The 15,158-nt window shown below is 41.3% G+C and overlaps 2 protein-coding genes across 3 annotated transcripts in view; one reads left to right on the forward strand and one right to left on the reverse strand.

Annotated features, from left to right (window-relative positions):
* The window catches only part of COMT (catechol-O-methyltransferase), a 33,058-nt gene extending 26,396 nt beyond the window's left edge, over positions 1-6,662 (reverse strand). Inside the window, exon 1 of the mRNA XM_024217899.2 lies at positions 6,552-6,662. The gene's annotated coding sequence lies outside the window, so the exon portion shown is untranslated. The remainder of the gene's footprint in view (positions 1-6,551) is intronic.
* Positions 6,663-6,755: 93 nt separating this feature from the next.
* Positions 6,756-15,158, forward strand: part of TXNRD2 (thioredoxin reductase 2) — a 48,849-nt gene continuing 40,446 nt past the window's right edge. For both annotated transcript variants that reach the window (XM_024217896.3, XM_024217897.2), the window contains exons 1-7: positions 6,756-6,831; positions 8,304-8,369; positions 8,925-8,981; positions 9,555-9,699; positions 10,030-10,104; positions 11,863-11,941; positions 12,916-12,978. In XM_024217896.3, the coding sequence (XP_024073664.2) occupies positions 6,756-6,831; positions 8,304-8,369; positions 8,925-8,981; positions 9,555-9,699; positions 10,030-10,104; positions 11,863-11,941; positions 12,916-12,978 (561 nt within the window). The remainder of the gene's footprint in view (positions 6,832-8,303; positions 8,370-8,924; positions 8,982-9,554; positions 9,700-10,029; positions 10,105-11,862; positions 11,942-12,915; positions 12,979-15,158) is intronic.

The following is a 15,158-nucleotide window of genomic DNA, read 5'->3' on the forward strand; positions in this document are numbered from 1 at the left end:
TTTTCCTATATTCCAGATGCCAAAGAGAACCAGTAAAAAGCAATGACGAACTCATTTCACCTGCAATAATTCTCCATTTGCATCTGAAAAAAACCTGTTTACAAAATTAAACATGATTCTACTATTAAAGATTTCTTAACATTGACACCAGCACTAAATCTGGTTTACAGTCTCTTCTAAAGGCAAGATGGTCCGTGCCTGCAGGAATAACTACAGTTGGCACTGTTGATTATCTTAAAGGGGAATATATTTCCCCTTATTTATTGTGAGAAGAGTTTCTAACTGTTCAGACTGCAGAGCTCAGTCAAACAAGAACTCATGCCACACATTGATCTTACTGATCATCCCCTACTGTAAGCATCAAGATAATCTGTGATGTCGTATGAGGTAAGACAACTTGTAACCCCTTCTGTTCTTGACGTGTTCCATTGCATATGTAAAAGCACAGAATCTGCAACGTTGAATCAGAGCAGAGGTTCAACTAGTTTAGCCCCCATCTTTGACAGTGATCAATACCATCTGCTTCAGAGGAAGGTGCAAGAAACACTGAGCTATTATGGAATAAACTTGCCCATAAGAGAAGTCGTCTTCCTGCCCCCAAACTGTGAGGTATTGGCTTATGCCCTAAGGGTTTACATTTATTATAAATTGTTTAATCAGTATAATGTCATAAGGGATGTTCTTATTGTCCATATACATATCTAATCCTTATATTATTAAAACATCCTTATAAGCTCTAAAACATTTCTTTAGCTTTGGGAAAATTTTACAATGCCTTTTGTTGAGATTCCACTCTGAGACCTGTTCTATCCACAATTTGTGCCATTATAACTGTCACTTGGGATTGTACCAGTACAAATATACTGGTAAAAATTATACCCTTAAATATGGACACACTTATACCAGTAAAAAGATTATTTATTACAGAAAAGGGGACTAAGCTATGTCAATATCAGATATGACAATATAAACACATTTATACCACTTCTACTGTGGCCAACCTAGGGGTTGCATATAGCTTTAAATACACCAGTTTAGTTGGATGTACAACTTCGCTGTGTAGACAAGGCACTAGAACAGTGCTTCTCAACCCCCTGCCTGCGGGCTGCTTGTGGCTTAGTCAGCACACAGCTGTGGCCCATGTGACATCCTCAGGGCCATATAGGTAATATATATATATATATATTGTGTGAATGTGGCCCAGATAACACATAGAGAGCTGCATACCACAATGGTAAATATCTTGAGAATCACGGCACTAGAAGATGAGTTAGTAAATGGATGGCACATACGCAGATTACAGCAGTACACGTTCTCTTTTCCTAATAACCCTGGCCAAAACCTGATTTTTAAAGCCATTAACTTCCTTTGCTGAGAAACATGATATAAGTTCTTCGAGAAAGTAAGAATGGGCCACATTTGTACCAGAAAAGTGCCTGGAAGATGTCTTAATGCATAAAATAGTTAACAAACAAGCAAGGTGGCCGGCAAAATCAAACTCTAAAGTTTAATAGAGAAATAGAGGCGGAGTACAGTAGTTAGTGAGAGTAAAAAACCATTCAGTGTTTGCTTTACAAACCAATTGACTCCATTTTGAAACCACTCTAAATAATAACCTTTTAACACGTGCTTTCAAACATACTGACTTGTCATAGAAAGTAACAAACATTCAGAGGCAGTTCCCAGGCTTCTATATATTTCTCTCCCCCTCCCTTTTTTAATATAACTTGACTTATTTGCATAAAATGAAGAACTTTGCTGCTTACAACTCCATCTGCTCCTGCTTCCTCACTTGAAATCAATTAGCTCTTGAGGAGATGCCACAAACATAAAATGACAAATAAGGAAGGAATAAAGAGAAAAAACAAATGAACTTCTGAACAACAAAAAAGACCCTGCTAACATGCCAAAAGTTTCTGGTATTAAAAAAAAAAAAAAGGAAAAAAGTTCTAAAAAAACAGAAACTTTGCTGGAAGGTTTCTAAATAAAACAATTATTTTTCCACAAGCTGTAAGCAGCTATTTCAAAACAGTAGAAAACATCTTTAGCCAAAGAAAAAGTGTCCCAGGTTATAAAAGTTTCCCTTGTTGAGGTTCTTAAACACATTAGAGTGGCTGACTTTCTTTTAAACCTAAAAAAAAAACAGGTGAAATTAAATTATGACCCAGTTTAGAATAGAGAGTAATTCTGTGTCTCCCCCACCCTCCTCTGGAAATTTTTCTGGAGTGAAATTCCATTCCTTTAGATACATTTTCAGATCTTACATATTAAATCCTAAAATTTCAATGCGGGAAAGTTCCCAGATTTTAACAATGTCCTGGGATCTACGGAAGCTTTATGTTGAAATCTGATTACTATACCATTCTCTGAAACCAAGATTAAGAATTCATTTTCATTTAGATTTAGACATCTTTCAGAGATATTCTCCTTTTAAAAAACCTGCACAAGCCATTTTTGGAAAGAATTCTATCATCCAGGCCATTTTTTTTATTTTAAGATACTGTACAGTTTTCAGTTGCAAATTAACTGAAGTTCTGTTTCTACCAATGCAAAGCAAAACAACTAAAAAAGGGTATAATTTTCTATTTCTACAACCCCCAAAGCAAAGAATTGGAGCTTGAAAATTATTGCCACATGATTTTCCACTGAAATGTCTCATGCAAAAGTGATACAAGCCATTTTGACTGGTTTTCCATAGCTTTTGTCTATGTTAGGTGAGTAGACGTCCCTGTTTGCCAGGCTAGCCCCCACACTGAGGTATTTCCCTCACACTTAGCTGGTTTAACTGTTCCCCAAGCTTTCTGATTTCAAAAGAACCAGCCAGGAGGACCACCAGTCACCTCAGTCCTGATGTCACTAGTTCTTCCTGTCCCACTGCAGCTCTGGCTTTCTTCTCCTGCCTTACTGTTCAAGTCACTTCCACAGACAATCCCATTCATTTCACTTATATCACATGTCCTACCTTGGTCTCTTTCTCAAGGTCACCAGCAGATTCTAGTTCTCCCTCACCCCCTTCTTTTATGCCAAGATCAGGTCCTACACTGGCAACTGACCACAGAAAGCAATGTATGTGGAAAGCAACTGTAAGTCCTTTATCAAAGGCTGTTTAATTCAACCAATTAACCCAGTTCCTTCCACACTCTCATAGGACATTCAATATGACTGTAGTAAGATACAATGGCTTTAATTCACCCCCCCCCTTGCAAAACAGAATAATAGCATAATAACTTTAAAAAAATAGTAGCTACCCGCTATGGCTGTTCTCTTCCTCTTCTCTTTCTACCGAGTACAGTTGGAAAGCACTAGTTAGGTAATAAGGAGAATAAAGCCAAAAGAAACAGGAAAGTCAGGATAATGTGTTGTACCAATCAGAGACACAACATGGGCATGGTGAGATCTTTAACTGGACGAACTTCAGTGGGTGAGAGAGAGAAGCTTACATAGAGCTCAAAAGACTGTTTGGCAGAAGTTGGTCTAATAAAAGATAAGTACTTCACCCACCGCCTCTCCCTAATATCCTGGAACCAACACCACTACAACAACACAACAGCATATCAATCAGAAAGTTACAAAACCATTTTTCACAGTGTGCATCTCAAACTGGTTCTCTCCATGAAGGAGACTTTAAAAGTTTCATTGAAAAACACAGACATACAATCCGTCATGACAAAGAGGCACAGACTTTTAAAATTGTCCTGAAAATTAATCCCCAAATGAAAGTCTCCTTCTTGGCAGGTCTATTATTGTCTTACAAATACGGAGGTTACATATATGGGTTGGTTTCTTGTTGAATTTATTTTAAAGTATTTGTGAAACATCATACATTGTCATTCCTTTTTCCATTTTCATAATGTATTGTTTACAATGTATTGAACAAATCTCCCCCCAAAATCAGCTAAATTCCATCCAGAGTATAAAACTGTAAAACATTTAAATGTCTTGCTACAATTGACAACACTTAGAAAATATGAAGCTGAGTCCAATAACGTCATTTAAGAAATTTGTTTGCATCCCAGATTTCTAAGAGTGTGTTCTTTCATAGCTCCATACCAAAGCAGCTTGGGTGTAGGAGATATGTGCATTCACCTATCAGCACAAAAGACATTTCTGAACGTGATTTCAGGTTTGCTTTTCTAATACCAGTTCAGCAGCCATAACTATCATACTAGGAGCAGTGGGACAACTTCTTCAATCACATCATGACCCATCTCTGCAGCTGATACTGAAAGAAATACTATTGATGGTCCTAAGAGCACATTTCTCCACGGCTGAGGATCAGAGCATTTTTTACTAAGGATTCCTAGCTCTGGGACATGCTATCAGCAGTGTCTTGCTACAGTACTTAAAAGTATTTTCCTAGTAGTGAAATAATGTAATGGTCTAGCAACATTTTCCCATGGAAAACAACCAATAAGATAAATCCACAGCAAGGAGAACTTGCTCCACCTTTTGGACATATTGAACTCTTATCTTTAGTTTTGTGCACATCACCTATCCAGCATTCAACAAGCAACATACCAAGGAAATGTTTATCATGATACCAGACAGCTTTTCAATCCTTTTATCAAAGTGTTGCCATTTTCATTTCATGGTTTGTGAAACAACAATTAACAACAAGCTAAGCAAGGTACTGTGTATGCAGAGCACTTCTATCCATCCTAGGTGGTGTCTTTAGTCCCTCAAATCTTTCTTTTTCCCATTTTAATTCCCCTCCATCCTGCCTCTCCCCCCACCCAGTGACCCCTCAGCCCTGCATGGGACTGACCACATTTGAAGCACAAGATGGCTGGATGCAATTTTCTCATGAGCCAATCAGTGCTGTTCCTGAGCTAACTTAAGGAGGCACTAGAGAATGACTAAAGATGGTCCCTTTTTAGGGCTGCTCCTCCACAGGGCCAAGGGCTTAAAGTCCCAAGAATAGACCCATCTACCTTGGTATCTGTAACAAGTGAATCACCAAAGTATCTAGATTCCCATGTAGTAACATGTTAGTCTACAGTTATGCCACAGAACTGGACAATAGCCAGAACTTTTGAATGAATAAAGTTTGCTGGTCCCTCTGGCATAATCTTGATTAATGTCTGGTTTGTATTTCTATGGCATTTTATCAGAGGACCACAGAACACTTTACAAACAATAATTAAATCACGTAATCCCCCTGTGAAAAGGTCAATATAATTATTGTTAATTTACAGCTGGGTAACAGGAGGCATATAGGTGAAGTGCTACCCAAGGCTGTATAGTCAGTCAGTGGTGGGATCAGGATTAGATCCTACTCCAGCCACTAGATTGGTTCCGCCTGGTCTACACTACGACTTTAATTCGGATTTAGCTGCGTTAATCCGAATTAATCCTTAACCCGTCCACACAACGGAGCCAGTTACTTCGAATTAAAGGGCACTTAAAATCGATTTCTGTACTCCACCCCGACGAGTGGAGTAGCACCAAAATCGATTTTGTTAATTCGAATTAGGGGTAGTGTGGCCGCACACCACCGAATTAATGTGGTTAAAATTAATGGGGTAGTGTGGCCGCACACCACCGAATTAATGTGGTTAAAAACCGAATTAATGTGCTTAGTGTGGCCGCGCACAATCGAATTTATACAATCTGTTTCCCAAATTCGAATTATCTAAATTCGAATTAATCTCGTAGTGTAGACGTACCCTAGCGGCTCTCCAGCCTTCACTCATGCGACTGTGGAGGGCCCCCTGGTAACACTGGCGTAGTGCTGCTGTGCCAAGGGGCATGATACGGGAGGAAAGGTGGGGTGTACATGTTGCATAGATCCTCCTCATCTTGAAGAGGTGGTGTGCTAATGCTACAGTAAATATTCCAGTCATTCTTCTGCAGTAGTGCTGATACGCTAGTTCTACCACCCCTGGAAAGAGGAAGGAAATCTTCACGCCGCCAGTCACCCCCAGAATATCAAATGTCAACTTTTGGACAAAATGAGTTTTGCTCTTGTTTGAGAGGTATTCTTTGCTCAAACTGAGTACCGAGCTCTTATTTTTTTAACCTGACCCCCTTTTGCAGAGACCTTCCCTCCATTTCTTTATCAGAGGGGTTGCTGAGGCATGTGTGCCAATTCCAAAAAACCTGCCACTTGAAACAAAGTAAATTCCTATGTAGCCAGAGGCCTGTTTAAACCCCCCTCCCCTCCCCTCTCCCAACAACCATGTCTTAAAACTAAGTTGGCATGAGACTGGAAAGATGTGAGCACAACACGGGGGAGGAGATCAGCACCGAAACGCTCTGGTTCATGGGAAAGGCAGGGTAGACGGAGTTAGTGGGGTGACGGCTCAGGCAGGATCTGCCCCCACCCACAGGCTTTAGGGCACTGATGCCCAGGGCACAGAGAGGCTAAGTGACTTGACCAAGGGCACAGCGCCTCAGACGGAACAGGGACTCGAACCCCAGTCCCTCCCCTGGCCTAGGGTCACGGCGGGGCCGCCCAACAGTCACCTACCCTCTTGCTCAGCCCGCCTCCTAGGCTGTACTTCCCCACGGGGCACTGCCCTCCGCCTGACTCACTCAGCCCCCCAACTAACCGAGTGCAGCCTCCCTGCGGAGCCGCCGCCGCCTCCGGGAAGTAGCGGAGCCGCGAGCCGACCCTCTCCGCCCTAGGCTGTCCCTGAGGAGCGCACGAGAGCAGCGGCTCCTCTGTGCCTTTCAGTCAGGCGCTGAACCGGACAGGCCGGGCATCTGGGGTCCTGCCTGGGCGGGGGGCGCAGCAGGAACTTTTGCCGTACAACATGGCGGCGCTGTGCCGGGGGCGGAAGCGCTTCCAATGGGAGCCTGTGCTTTGCCGTACGGCTCGGGTCCTGTCAGGTACGGCGGCCCCCATCCCCTTGCCGGTTACCCTCTGCCAGAGCGGCGGCGAGGGATGGCTTCCCCCTTCTGTCTTCTGGCGAGCTGCTGCAGGGGGGACGGGAGGGGGTCTCCCTGTTGGGGGAGCTGCTGCGGGGACGAGGGGCGGTCTCCCCACCCGGCCTCAGACTGGGGGGCAGCAGCAGTGGCCGCTGGGGGAGGTGATTGAGACCCTCCTAGGGGAAGGGGAGGGGGAGTGAGCTCCTGGTTCTTGGTGGGGCTCCCTTACCTAGGAAGCTGCTGGGGGCGGGGGAGGGGCAGGTAGGTGGCCATCTCCCCCTGCCCTGGAAATGTTGGGTTCGGGGGTGGGGCGGATTCTGCCCCCCACCTCCAGCTCTGAGACACCCCGACCTGCGGTGACACCTTATCTGAAGGCACCTAACAACTTTTTAAGCACAACCATTATATTATAGGTTTCAGAGTAGCAGCCGTGTTAGTCTGTATCCGCAGAAAGAGCAGGAGTACTAGTGGCACCTTAGAGACTAACACGTTTATTTGAGCATAAGCTTTCGTGGGCTACACGAAAGCTTATGCGCAAATAAATTTGTTAGTCTCTAAGGTGCCATTATATTATAGAGGGAGATCAGTGGTTCTGTGCTCAACCTCTCTCTATTCTGAAATGTACACATCTACCAAGAAAACTCCCTAGGTTGAAACTGGTGATACAGCTTGGGAATGTGGTTTTCTCATATCCTGCAAGTTGTTGAGTGCGATTGCTTCTTATTTATTTAACTACAAATCGATGGTCCTCGGTAGCTTGAAAAATCAGGCTGTTAGCAAACCAAGTGGTCTGGCTGTTTTTGATAGAAATCACTTGGTTTTTACCTTTGTATAAAAGTGAGTTTGTTAAAATACTCTTGGTTGTTGCAGCCCACTAGTTTGTAATTTAGATTGCTGCTTCTGCTTGCTTGAGAACAAAAATTAAATAGTTGGGGTAGAAAAATGTCTACTTCTGCAACAACTTTTTTTCAACCAAAGCTTCATAAGACTCTTTAACATGTTGCTTTGGAGATTGCATGCATAGAAACTTCAGCCATAGGACCTGTTATACTCTTGTCAATAAAATATGCATTAGAGTTCCAATTATAATGATCTAGGAAGCTAGAGGCATTATGACTTATTGTGTCAATCCACTTTTTGGTGGACATGGTCAGTACAGTATCTCATTTACTTTTCACTCTTTTGCTATTTGTTTACTTTTTTGTTTTTTGTTTAATTTCTGAAAACAAACTGGTTAGTTTTATCTGCTGGTTTTCATGCACTAGCACATTGTTGTTTTGGAGGGTAGAATGTTTGAGTGGGTACAGTAGAGTGTTATGGGACACTGATAGGACAATATTTTAATAAAAAAAAACCCCAAACCTGACACCTCGTAATGTACCTCTGCCATCTTTCTAATTTCTTCTTCTGTTTTTTATATGTTCTTTTCATAGGGAAAAATGAGTATGATCTTCTGGTGATTGGTGGAGGTTCTGGAGGCCTTGCTTGTGCAAAAGAAGGTTTGGAGCTGTAAAGAAATAATAATAAAAAGTGCAATTTTTTGTTTAAATTATGACTATATTAGTTATCTCATTGCTGTCTCTGCTAGTCTCCTTAAAGCATTCAGTCCCTACAAAGAATGTTTTTTTTAAATCATTAATTCACTTATATTTAAGGAGTCGTTCATAGACAGGAACAGGATGGTCTTGTATGGTTTTTTTTCCCACCCTTATCTTTTAAACTCTGGCTTCATTGCCATCTGGATTTTTAACACACTACAGCAGTGAAATAAGGGCTTAAGTTACACTGAATGCTTCAGTAGATGGTATCCTTTTTTCCTTTACTCTTTATTATACCTCCTGCATGTTTACACACAGTAAGAACAGTTGCTGAAATTAGAAACACAAAACAGCTGTTGGAATTGTCAGGGAAATTGCTCTGTTTGCTAACTGTATTTAACATGTTTAATAACCTTATTTTTTTTCCTCCAAAACTGCAGCACTATAATGAGGTTTTTCCTTCATGTGTTTTCCCCTTTGCTAAATATACTTGCTCTCCTTGTTTTTGTTTTGAAGCTGCTCAGTTTGGAAAGAAGGTGGCTGTTCTTGATTATGTGGAGCCTTCACCTAAAGGTATGAAAGTAAGCCATGATCACTTTTTATATCAAAGAAGTTTTAAATAGGGCTGTTTCTAAACACATTAGGGCCAGTGTGGTGTCAGTGGTTGGCATTGTAGAAGTACACTGTGAGTCAATCGTTGCCCTCAAGAAGTCAATAGCATAACTCCCCTTGACTTCAGTGTGAGTGGAATTTGGATAAAGTTTAAAATCATTGTCTCCGTTAAAACATGACTGTTAGCAAATGTAACTTACAATTCAGCTTGTGTTCATTATCTTATCTATAAATCAAGTGGCTCTTGAATTTTTTCTATGGTTTATTATGTAAATTAGGAGGTAGGAACGCAGACATTTGAATGTATATAGTTGGTGTTGCTGTACTTTAAGTCTTACACTGCTCAATACACAAAAGATCTAAGGTATTTTCAGTACTAATTTTAAACTTAAAAATAAAAAGTTACTTCCATAAATACTGTAAGCAGAGTGAGAAATTCATCTGCAGCAGATTGTGTAAGTGGCGTCTGTGATTTCCAAACTAACTGCATTAGTTTAAAATTATCTGTTTGGATTTTTTGTACGTTCTCTTTAGGAACCAAATGGGGACTTGGTGGCACTTGTGTGAACGTTGGCTGCATTCCTAAAAAGCTTATGCATCAAGCAGCTCTTTTAGGGAGTGCTCTTAAAGATTCCCAACATTATGGCTGGAATATATCCCACCCTGTTCACCATGACTGGTAAAGAATATTGTACCTATGCATTTTGTGTTTCCTGTAGATGTGTAATAAAAGTAGCAAAATTTTCCCCACTGCTCTTCACTCTGAGACAGCAACAGAATTGAATTTCACTTGGACTATTCTGTGGCCACTCTTTGGAAAAAAATCAGGCTTGCTAGTTTTGCAAGGAAGATATTGTGTGTGTGTTTTGATTTAGCACTTTGTTCTAATGTCATTTATATTACAAAAATATTCTTAACTTCCATCAATTACCTGTGCATCAGTCTTTGAGTTGCATTTTCACAATCTGTAATATAATGATTTAACACTTCGTGTCCTGTTTCTTGATAGGTCTGTGATGGCTGAAGCCATTCAAAATTATGTCAAATCCTTGAACTGGGGACACAGAGTGCAGCTACAGGACAAGTAAATGAAACTCTACATTTTATCTTCCCTCATATAATCAAGCAGCTTTTCTCCTCTTTGTAGAACTGCTGTTTCAGCTTTGACATTTCCTGCATTTTTGCAAGTGCTGAAACTCTCCAGCAAAGACTATTGATCTGTTTGTTAATGTTAGCTAAATGAGTGAAAAAATTTGCCACTTTTTCCTCCTTATGTGTGGGGCATTACCAAATTCACAGTCATAGGATTTTTAAAATTGTAAATTTCATGATTTCAGCTATTTAAATCTTAAATTTCATGTAATTGTAGGGGTCCTGACCCAAAAAGGAGTTGTAGAGGGGTAGGGGGTGTCACAAGGTTATTGCAGAGCGTTGCGGTACTGCTCCCCTTACTTCTGCACTGCTGCTGGTGGTGGCGCTGCCTTCAGAGCTGGGCAGCTGGAGAGCGGCGGCTGCTGGCTGGGAGCCCAGCTCTGAAGGCAGAGCCACCACCAGCAGCAACGCAGAAGTAAGGATGGCATGGTATGGTACTGCCACCCTTACTTCTGCGCTTCGGCTGGGAAGGTGCCGCCTTCAGACCTGGGTGCCTGGCCATCAGCCGCTGCTTTCCGGCCACCCAGCTCTGAAGGCAGCGCAGAAGTAAGGGTGGCAATACTGCTGCCCCCCTAAAATAACCTTGCAACCCCCCCTGCAACTCCCTTTTGTGTCAGGACCCCCAATTTGAGAAACGCTGGTCTCCCCCCATGCAATCTGTATAGTATAGGGTTAAAGCACACAAAAGACCAGATTTCACGGTTGGAGACCAGATTTCATGGTCCGTGATGCGTTTTTCATGGCCATGAATTTGGTAGGGCCCTACTTATGTGCAAAGTGATTAGGAGTGACTGTTAGACAAAAGCTGTCCTGTGAAGTTTTGTCATCCCAGAGATTTAGTTTTGGAGTGCCACAGAGCTTAAGTTAGGGATGCGAATAGAAATCTTTCTGCTGGGATGACTCAAAGTAATATTGATAAGCTTTGGAAGGAACTGTGCCCAGCCTCTTCTGGAAGGGGCACTGCAGTAACTTTAAGGATGAGTGCGGGTGAAAGGGATGGTTCTTCAGGACCAGAAAAACTTCTCTCTGGTGTGCAGGAGGATTTACATTAATATAACATAGACTAGATCTGAGGTTCCTGTGAGAGAATTTTCACACAACACCAGTGAGCCTGTAAATAACATTGCTGAACTAGAGAAATGAATGCATAATTAACATCATTTAATGAACAGACAAAAACACTATCCCCAATTTTTCAGCCCTCAGGCCTTCTCAAGGTTGTCTAGATCATTTGGCAATGTTTCCTTTGTGGTGAAGATGAAGTTAATGGGTAACTTAGGTGTATAGCTAACTTCAGAGGGAGTCACAAAGCTAATGTTCCTAAGTATGCACTATAGAGAAATAGTAATACTGTGCCCTTATTTGGTAACTGTCATCTAGGCGGTCAGTGGGGTTTTTTTAAGCATTAAATCTTGCAACATCTTTTACAATAGGTGTTATTCCCGTCGTATAGATAACTTTTGTGCCATAGTTTACTTAAGTGACCTGCCTAAGGTCAGATGATAAGTCAGTGGTGAAGCCACAAATAGATCTATGAAATGCTGATGCTCCCCTTGCATTTACTTTCCTGTTTTGCTACTATTTACTGCCTCTTTGTCACTTTAGGTCTGATGCTCTTGAAAGAGTGGGCTAGCTGATTGTTTGTGTCTTGGATTTTTGTTCACTAAGTAGGTGTAATTTTTTTAAACAGAAAAGTGAAGTATTTCAACCTCACAGGCAGTTTGATGGATGCACACACAGTCCGTGGTTTGACAAATGCAGGTAAAGAGGTGAGCTACATGGCTGGTTGTTATAGCATCATCTGGTTGAACTTCAGAAACTCTAGCCCCAAGTCTGTTGTTAGCTGTCAAATATACTGGGATCTAGGTTTTATTTTGCAAATGTAGTTTTCAATTATCAAACCAGAACCTCCTGCACATGGAAATTAATAGGGCTTTGCAATTGTAAAGTACTCTCCATCAAAGGATCTCAAAGTGCTTAAATAAACATTAATACATTGATAATTGAACATAATAAACCCCACTCCCAACATTGAGTTAGCTTGTATTATTATTTCCACTTTACAGATGAGAAAACTGAGGCACAAGAAGGTTAATTGTCTTGGCCAAAGTCCCATAGTACTGGCAGAGCCAAGATCAATGGCAGAGGTTTAAATAGAACCCAGATCTCCTCACTCTGTCATGCTGTAACTACTAGACAAAACTTTCTCCTTATGTTGTCTCCTGGGTCATCTAAGAGATGCTTTTCCTCCATTTGCAAAATTGGGAAAACATTGCATTCATTTTTTTTTAATGCAAATATATTGCAATTTAACTTCAAGCACCTGAGTGGAGTCATGGTTGGTAATCACTTCTGCCCTGTTAGCAAAAGATCTTGAATAAAATTATGTAAATGTGCCAAAATTTTCAGAAGTGACTACTTGAGGTACTTTAAAGAGGCCTGACTTTCAAATAGCAGATGCTCAGCGCTTTCTGAAAATCACTCATTATAAGGTGTCTTGATTTTAGTACCCAAACTCATTTGTCACTTTTAGATGAATGCAACCTTTGTTAACATAGTGCTGGTTGGTGCACAAGTTTACACAAATAGCATGTGCTTAATACCAATTTTTCTCAGTTCTTATTACCCATATGTATGTAATTAAAAGCTAATGACAGACAATAAGGTTGTCTCAGAATAAAGCCGGCGATTCTTGCAGAGGTTGTTGATCATGATGATCCTAACTTTGTGTATTTGTTTGCAGATTAGCATTACTGCAGAAAACATCGTCATTGCCACTGGAGGGAGGCCAAAATATCCTGCACATGTAAGTCACATCTGCCATGTGACATCTCCAATAGCTTTACTTTTTCTGCTGTAGCTCACACTAAATGTTTGGAGGACTTACCAAAGGACATAAATGCACAGATAAAGATACAAATGATTAACTTCTGTGAGTGTGTGAGCTGGAACAGTTGCCTTTAACATAATACGTGAGCTTTCCAGCAAAAATTAAAATATAAGACCCCTTTTTTAATGAGACCATAACCTGTTGCCCTATTTCACCATCCTGAATGTCCTTGAGTCTAAAAGCCTCCTGCTATGAGTATAGCTTTGCACAGTTTAAACCCTTAACCTTCTAAGACAGCAGAACAGGTAAAAGTAGCACGTGGCTTGTGTGATCTTCCAAGGGGCTGCACAAGAGATTCCATGCCATGTAGTCCAGTTTTATGAGATGTCTCAGGGCCATGCATCTGAAGTTGGAGAGCAATAGGCAGGTCCAGCTTTCTTTTAAAAAGTGTTCTTAGTGCTGGTGAAAGGTGCCAGACTAACAGTTCTTAAAACTGAAGTTGTCATCTTGTACAACAGACAGTTAGGTATGGGCACTCGCCGTGCATCCTTTCCCACACTGTCTTGACTGTATATTTACCTTGATTGGGAGGGACCACCTCTGGGGATCAGGCTGATTTACTTTCTTTGGACTCTCCTGAAAATGCCAATTAGTTTTAATTGTGATGGTGACTTTGAGAGGTAAATACCTGTCCACTGGAAACTGAATTGAGATGTCTGAACTCATTTCATATAAGCCATTGGTCTTTTCTCAAATTAAGTTGCTATCAACCAGGGATGGGTTCTAACCAATGACCTGGTGGTAAAGGGTCCCTAGCATGTTAGTTATCTTGAGGCCCATCTGTGTTGTTTACCAAAGGCTGATCTCACTGAACCTTAAGCCTCTCGGAACTAGCTGGCAATACCTATATCACACATAATGTAAATTCCTTTGACACAGCATAAAAACCAAAAATAGGCTTTCTGCAAGTTTTTCTGCAGGTGTAATTCCCTCATCCCTTATTGTGTAATGCCTATGTGAAATAAGGGTGAAAGCATAACATAGTCAAGTCTAAAAATGGTTATAGCTCTTGCAAGGAGAAACGAAAAATGAGTTTCTCCATAAGAGTTGTGGAGGTGGTATTGAACATCCTTCTGTGTAGACATTGCTGTCCTTATGATCTATGTTCGTTCAGTAAGCCATGTCAGAGGTGTCTGCCCATTTCCTTCTCTTGTCATGGATGGGTTCTGGGACTTTGGTGCTCTGATATGATGAACATCATTGGCAAAGTTTTAGTGGCAGCTGCTTCAGTGGCACAGATGGATGATCTCCTCCTGTCAATGGATAGAGAACAGTCATCCATTTTCATCCTGGTGTACCTCTCTCATGGTCAACAGTGTTGAATGCTGCAGAATCTGCTATCTTGCCTGAGAGAGGTGGCAGGCTCCTAGGATAATACATGCTAAAATAGAGTTATTTCTGAAAGGATGCTCCCAATGAGTAGTGATGGGAAACTGCACCTCTACCACTAGAATCAATTCTCTGTCTGTTCCTTTTCAACACCTACTTATAACCTCTAGGTGAAGTGTTCAGGTGACATGGATTCAAGTTCCAGCAATATGCAGATAATCTACAGATCTATTTATCCGTCACCACATACAAGCATATCACACGATGGCCCAGTGCTTGAATGAGATCAGCTCTTGGATGAAGAACAGTTGGCTGAAGCAAGACAGAGGTGATGCTTGTGGACAGAGAAAAGTATTTTGAAGAGCTTGCAGACCAGGTGCAGTCTCTATTGGTTGAAAATGCACACCCCCTAATTGGGCAGTTCAGTTTGTAGTCTAGAAATACTCTTGGTTTCCTTGCTGATGCTGAGCTATCACATCTTACTGATGATGAGCAGCATCTACAAGTAATGCTTTCTACCATTTCCACTTGGCTAGGAAACTCCCATCCCATCCTGGCAGACAAAGACCTGGCCTGAGTTATTCATGCCTTCTTCACCTCTCAGCTGGATAACCGCAAGGTGATATACCGGAGTATGAAAACCTTCAGCACTTCGGAAACTCCAACTAGTGCAGTACACTCCAGTGTGTGTCCTACTGTGAACACATCAGATCTGTCCTTCACTCTCTACGCTAGCCTTCCATAGAATTTTGAATTAAGTTCAAAGT

The sequence above is a fragment of the Terrapene carolina genome, unplaced genomic scaffold (assembly GCF_002925995.2).
Source record: "Terrapene carolina triunguis isolate 2854851 unplaced genomic scaffold, T_m_triunguis-2.0 Scaffold234, whole genome shotgun sequence".
NCBI classification, from domain to species: domain Eukaryota; kingdom Metazoa; phylum Chordata; order Testudines; family Emydidae; genus Terrapene; species Terrapene triunguis.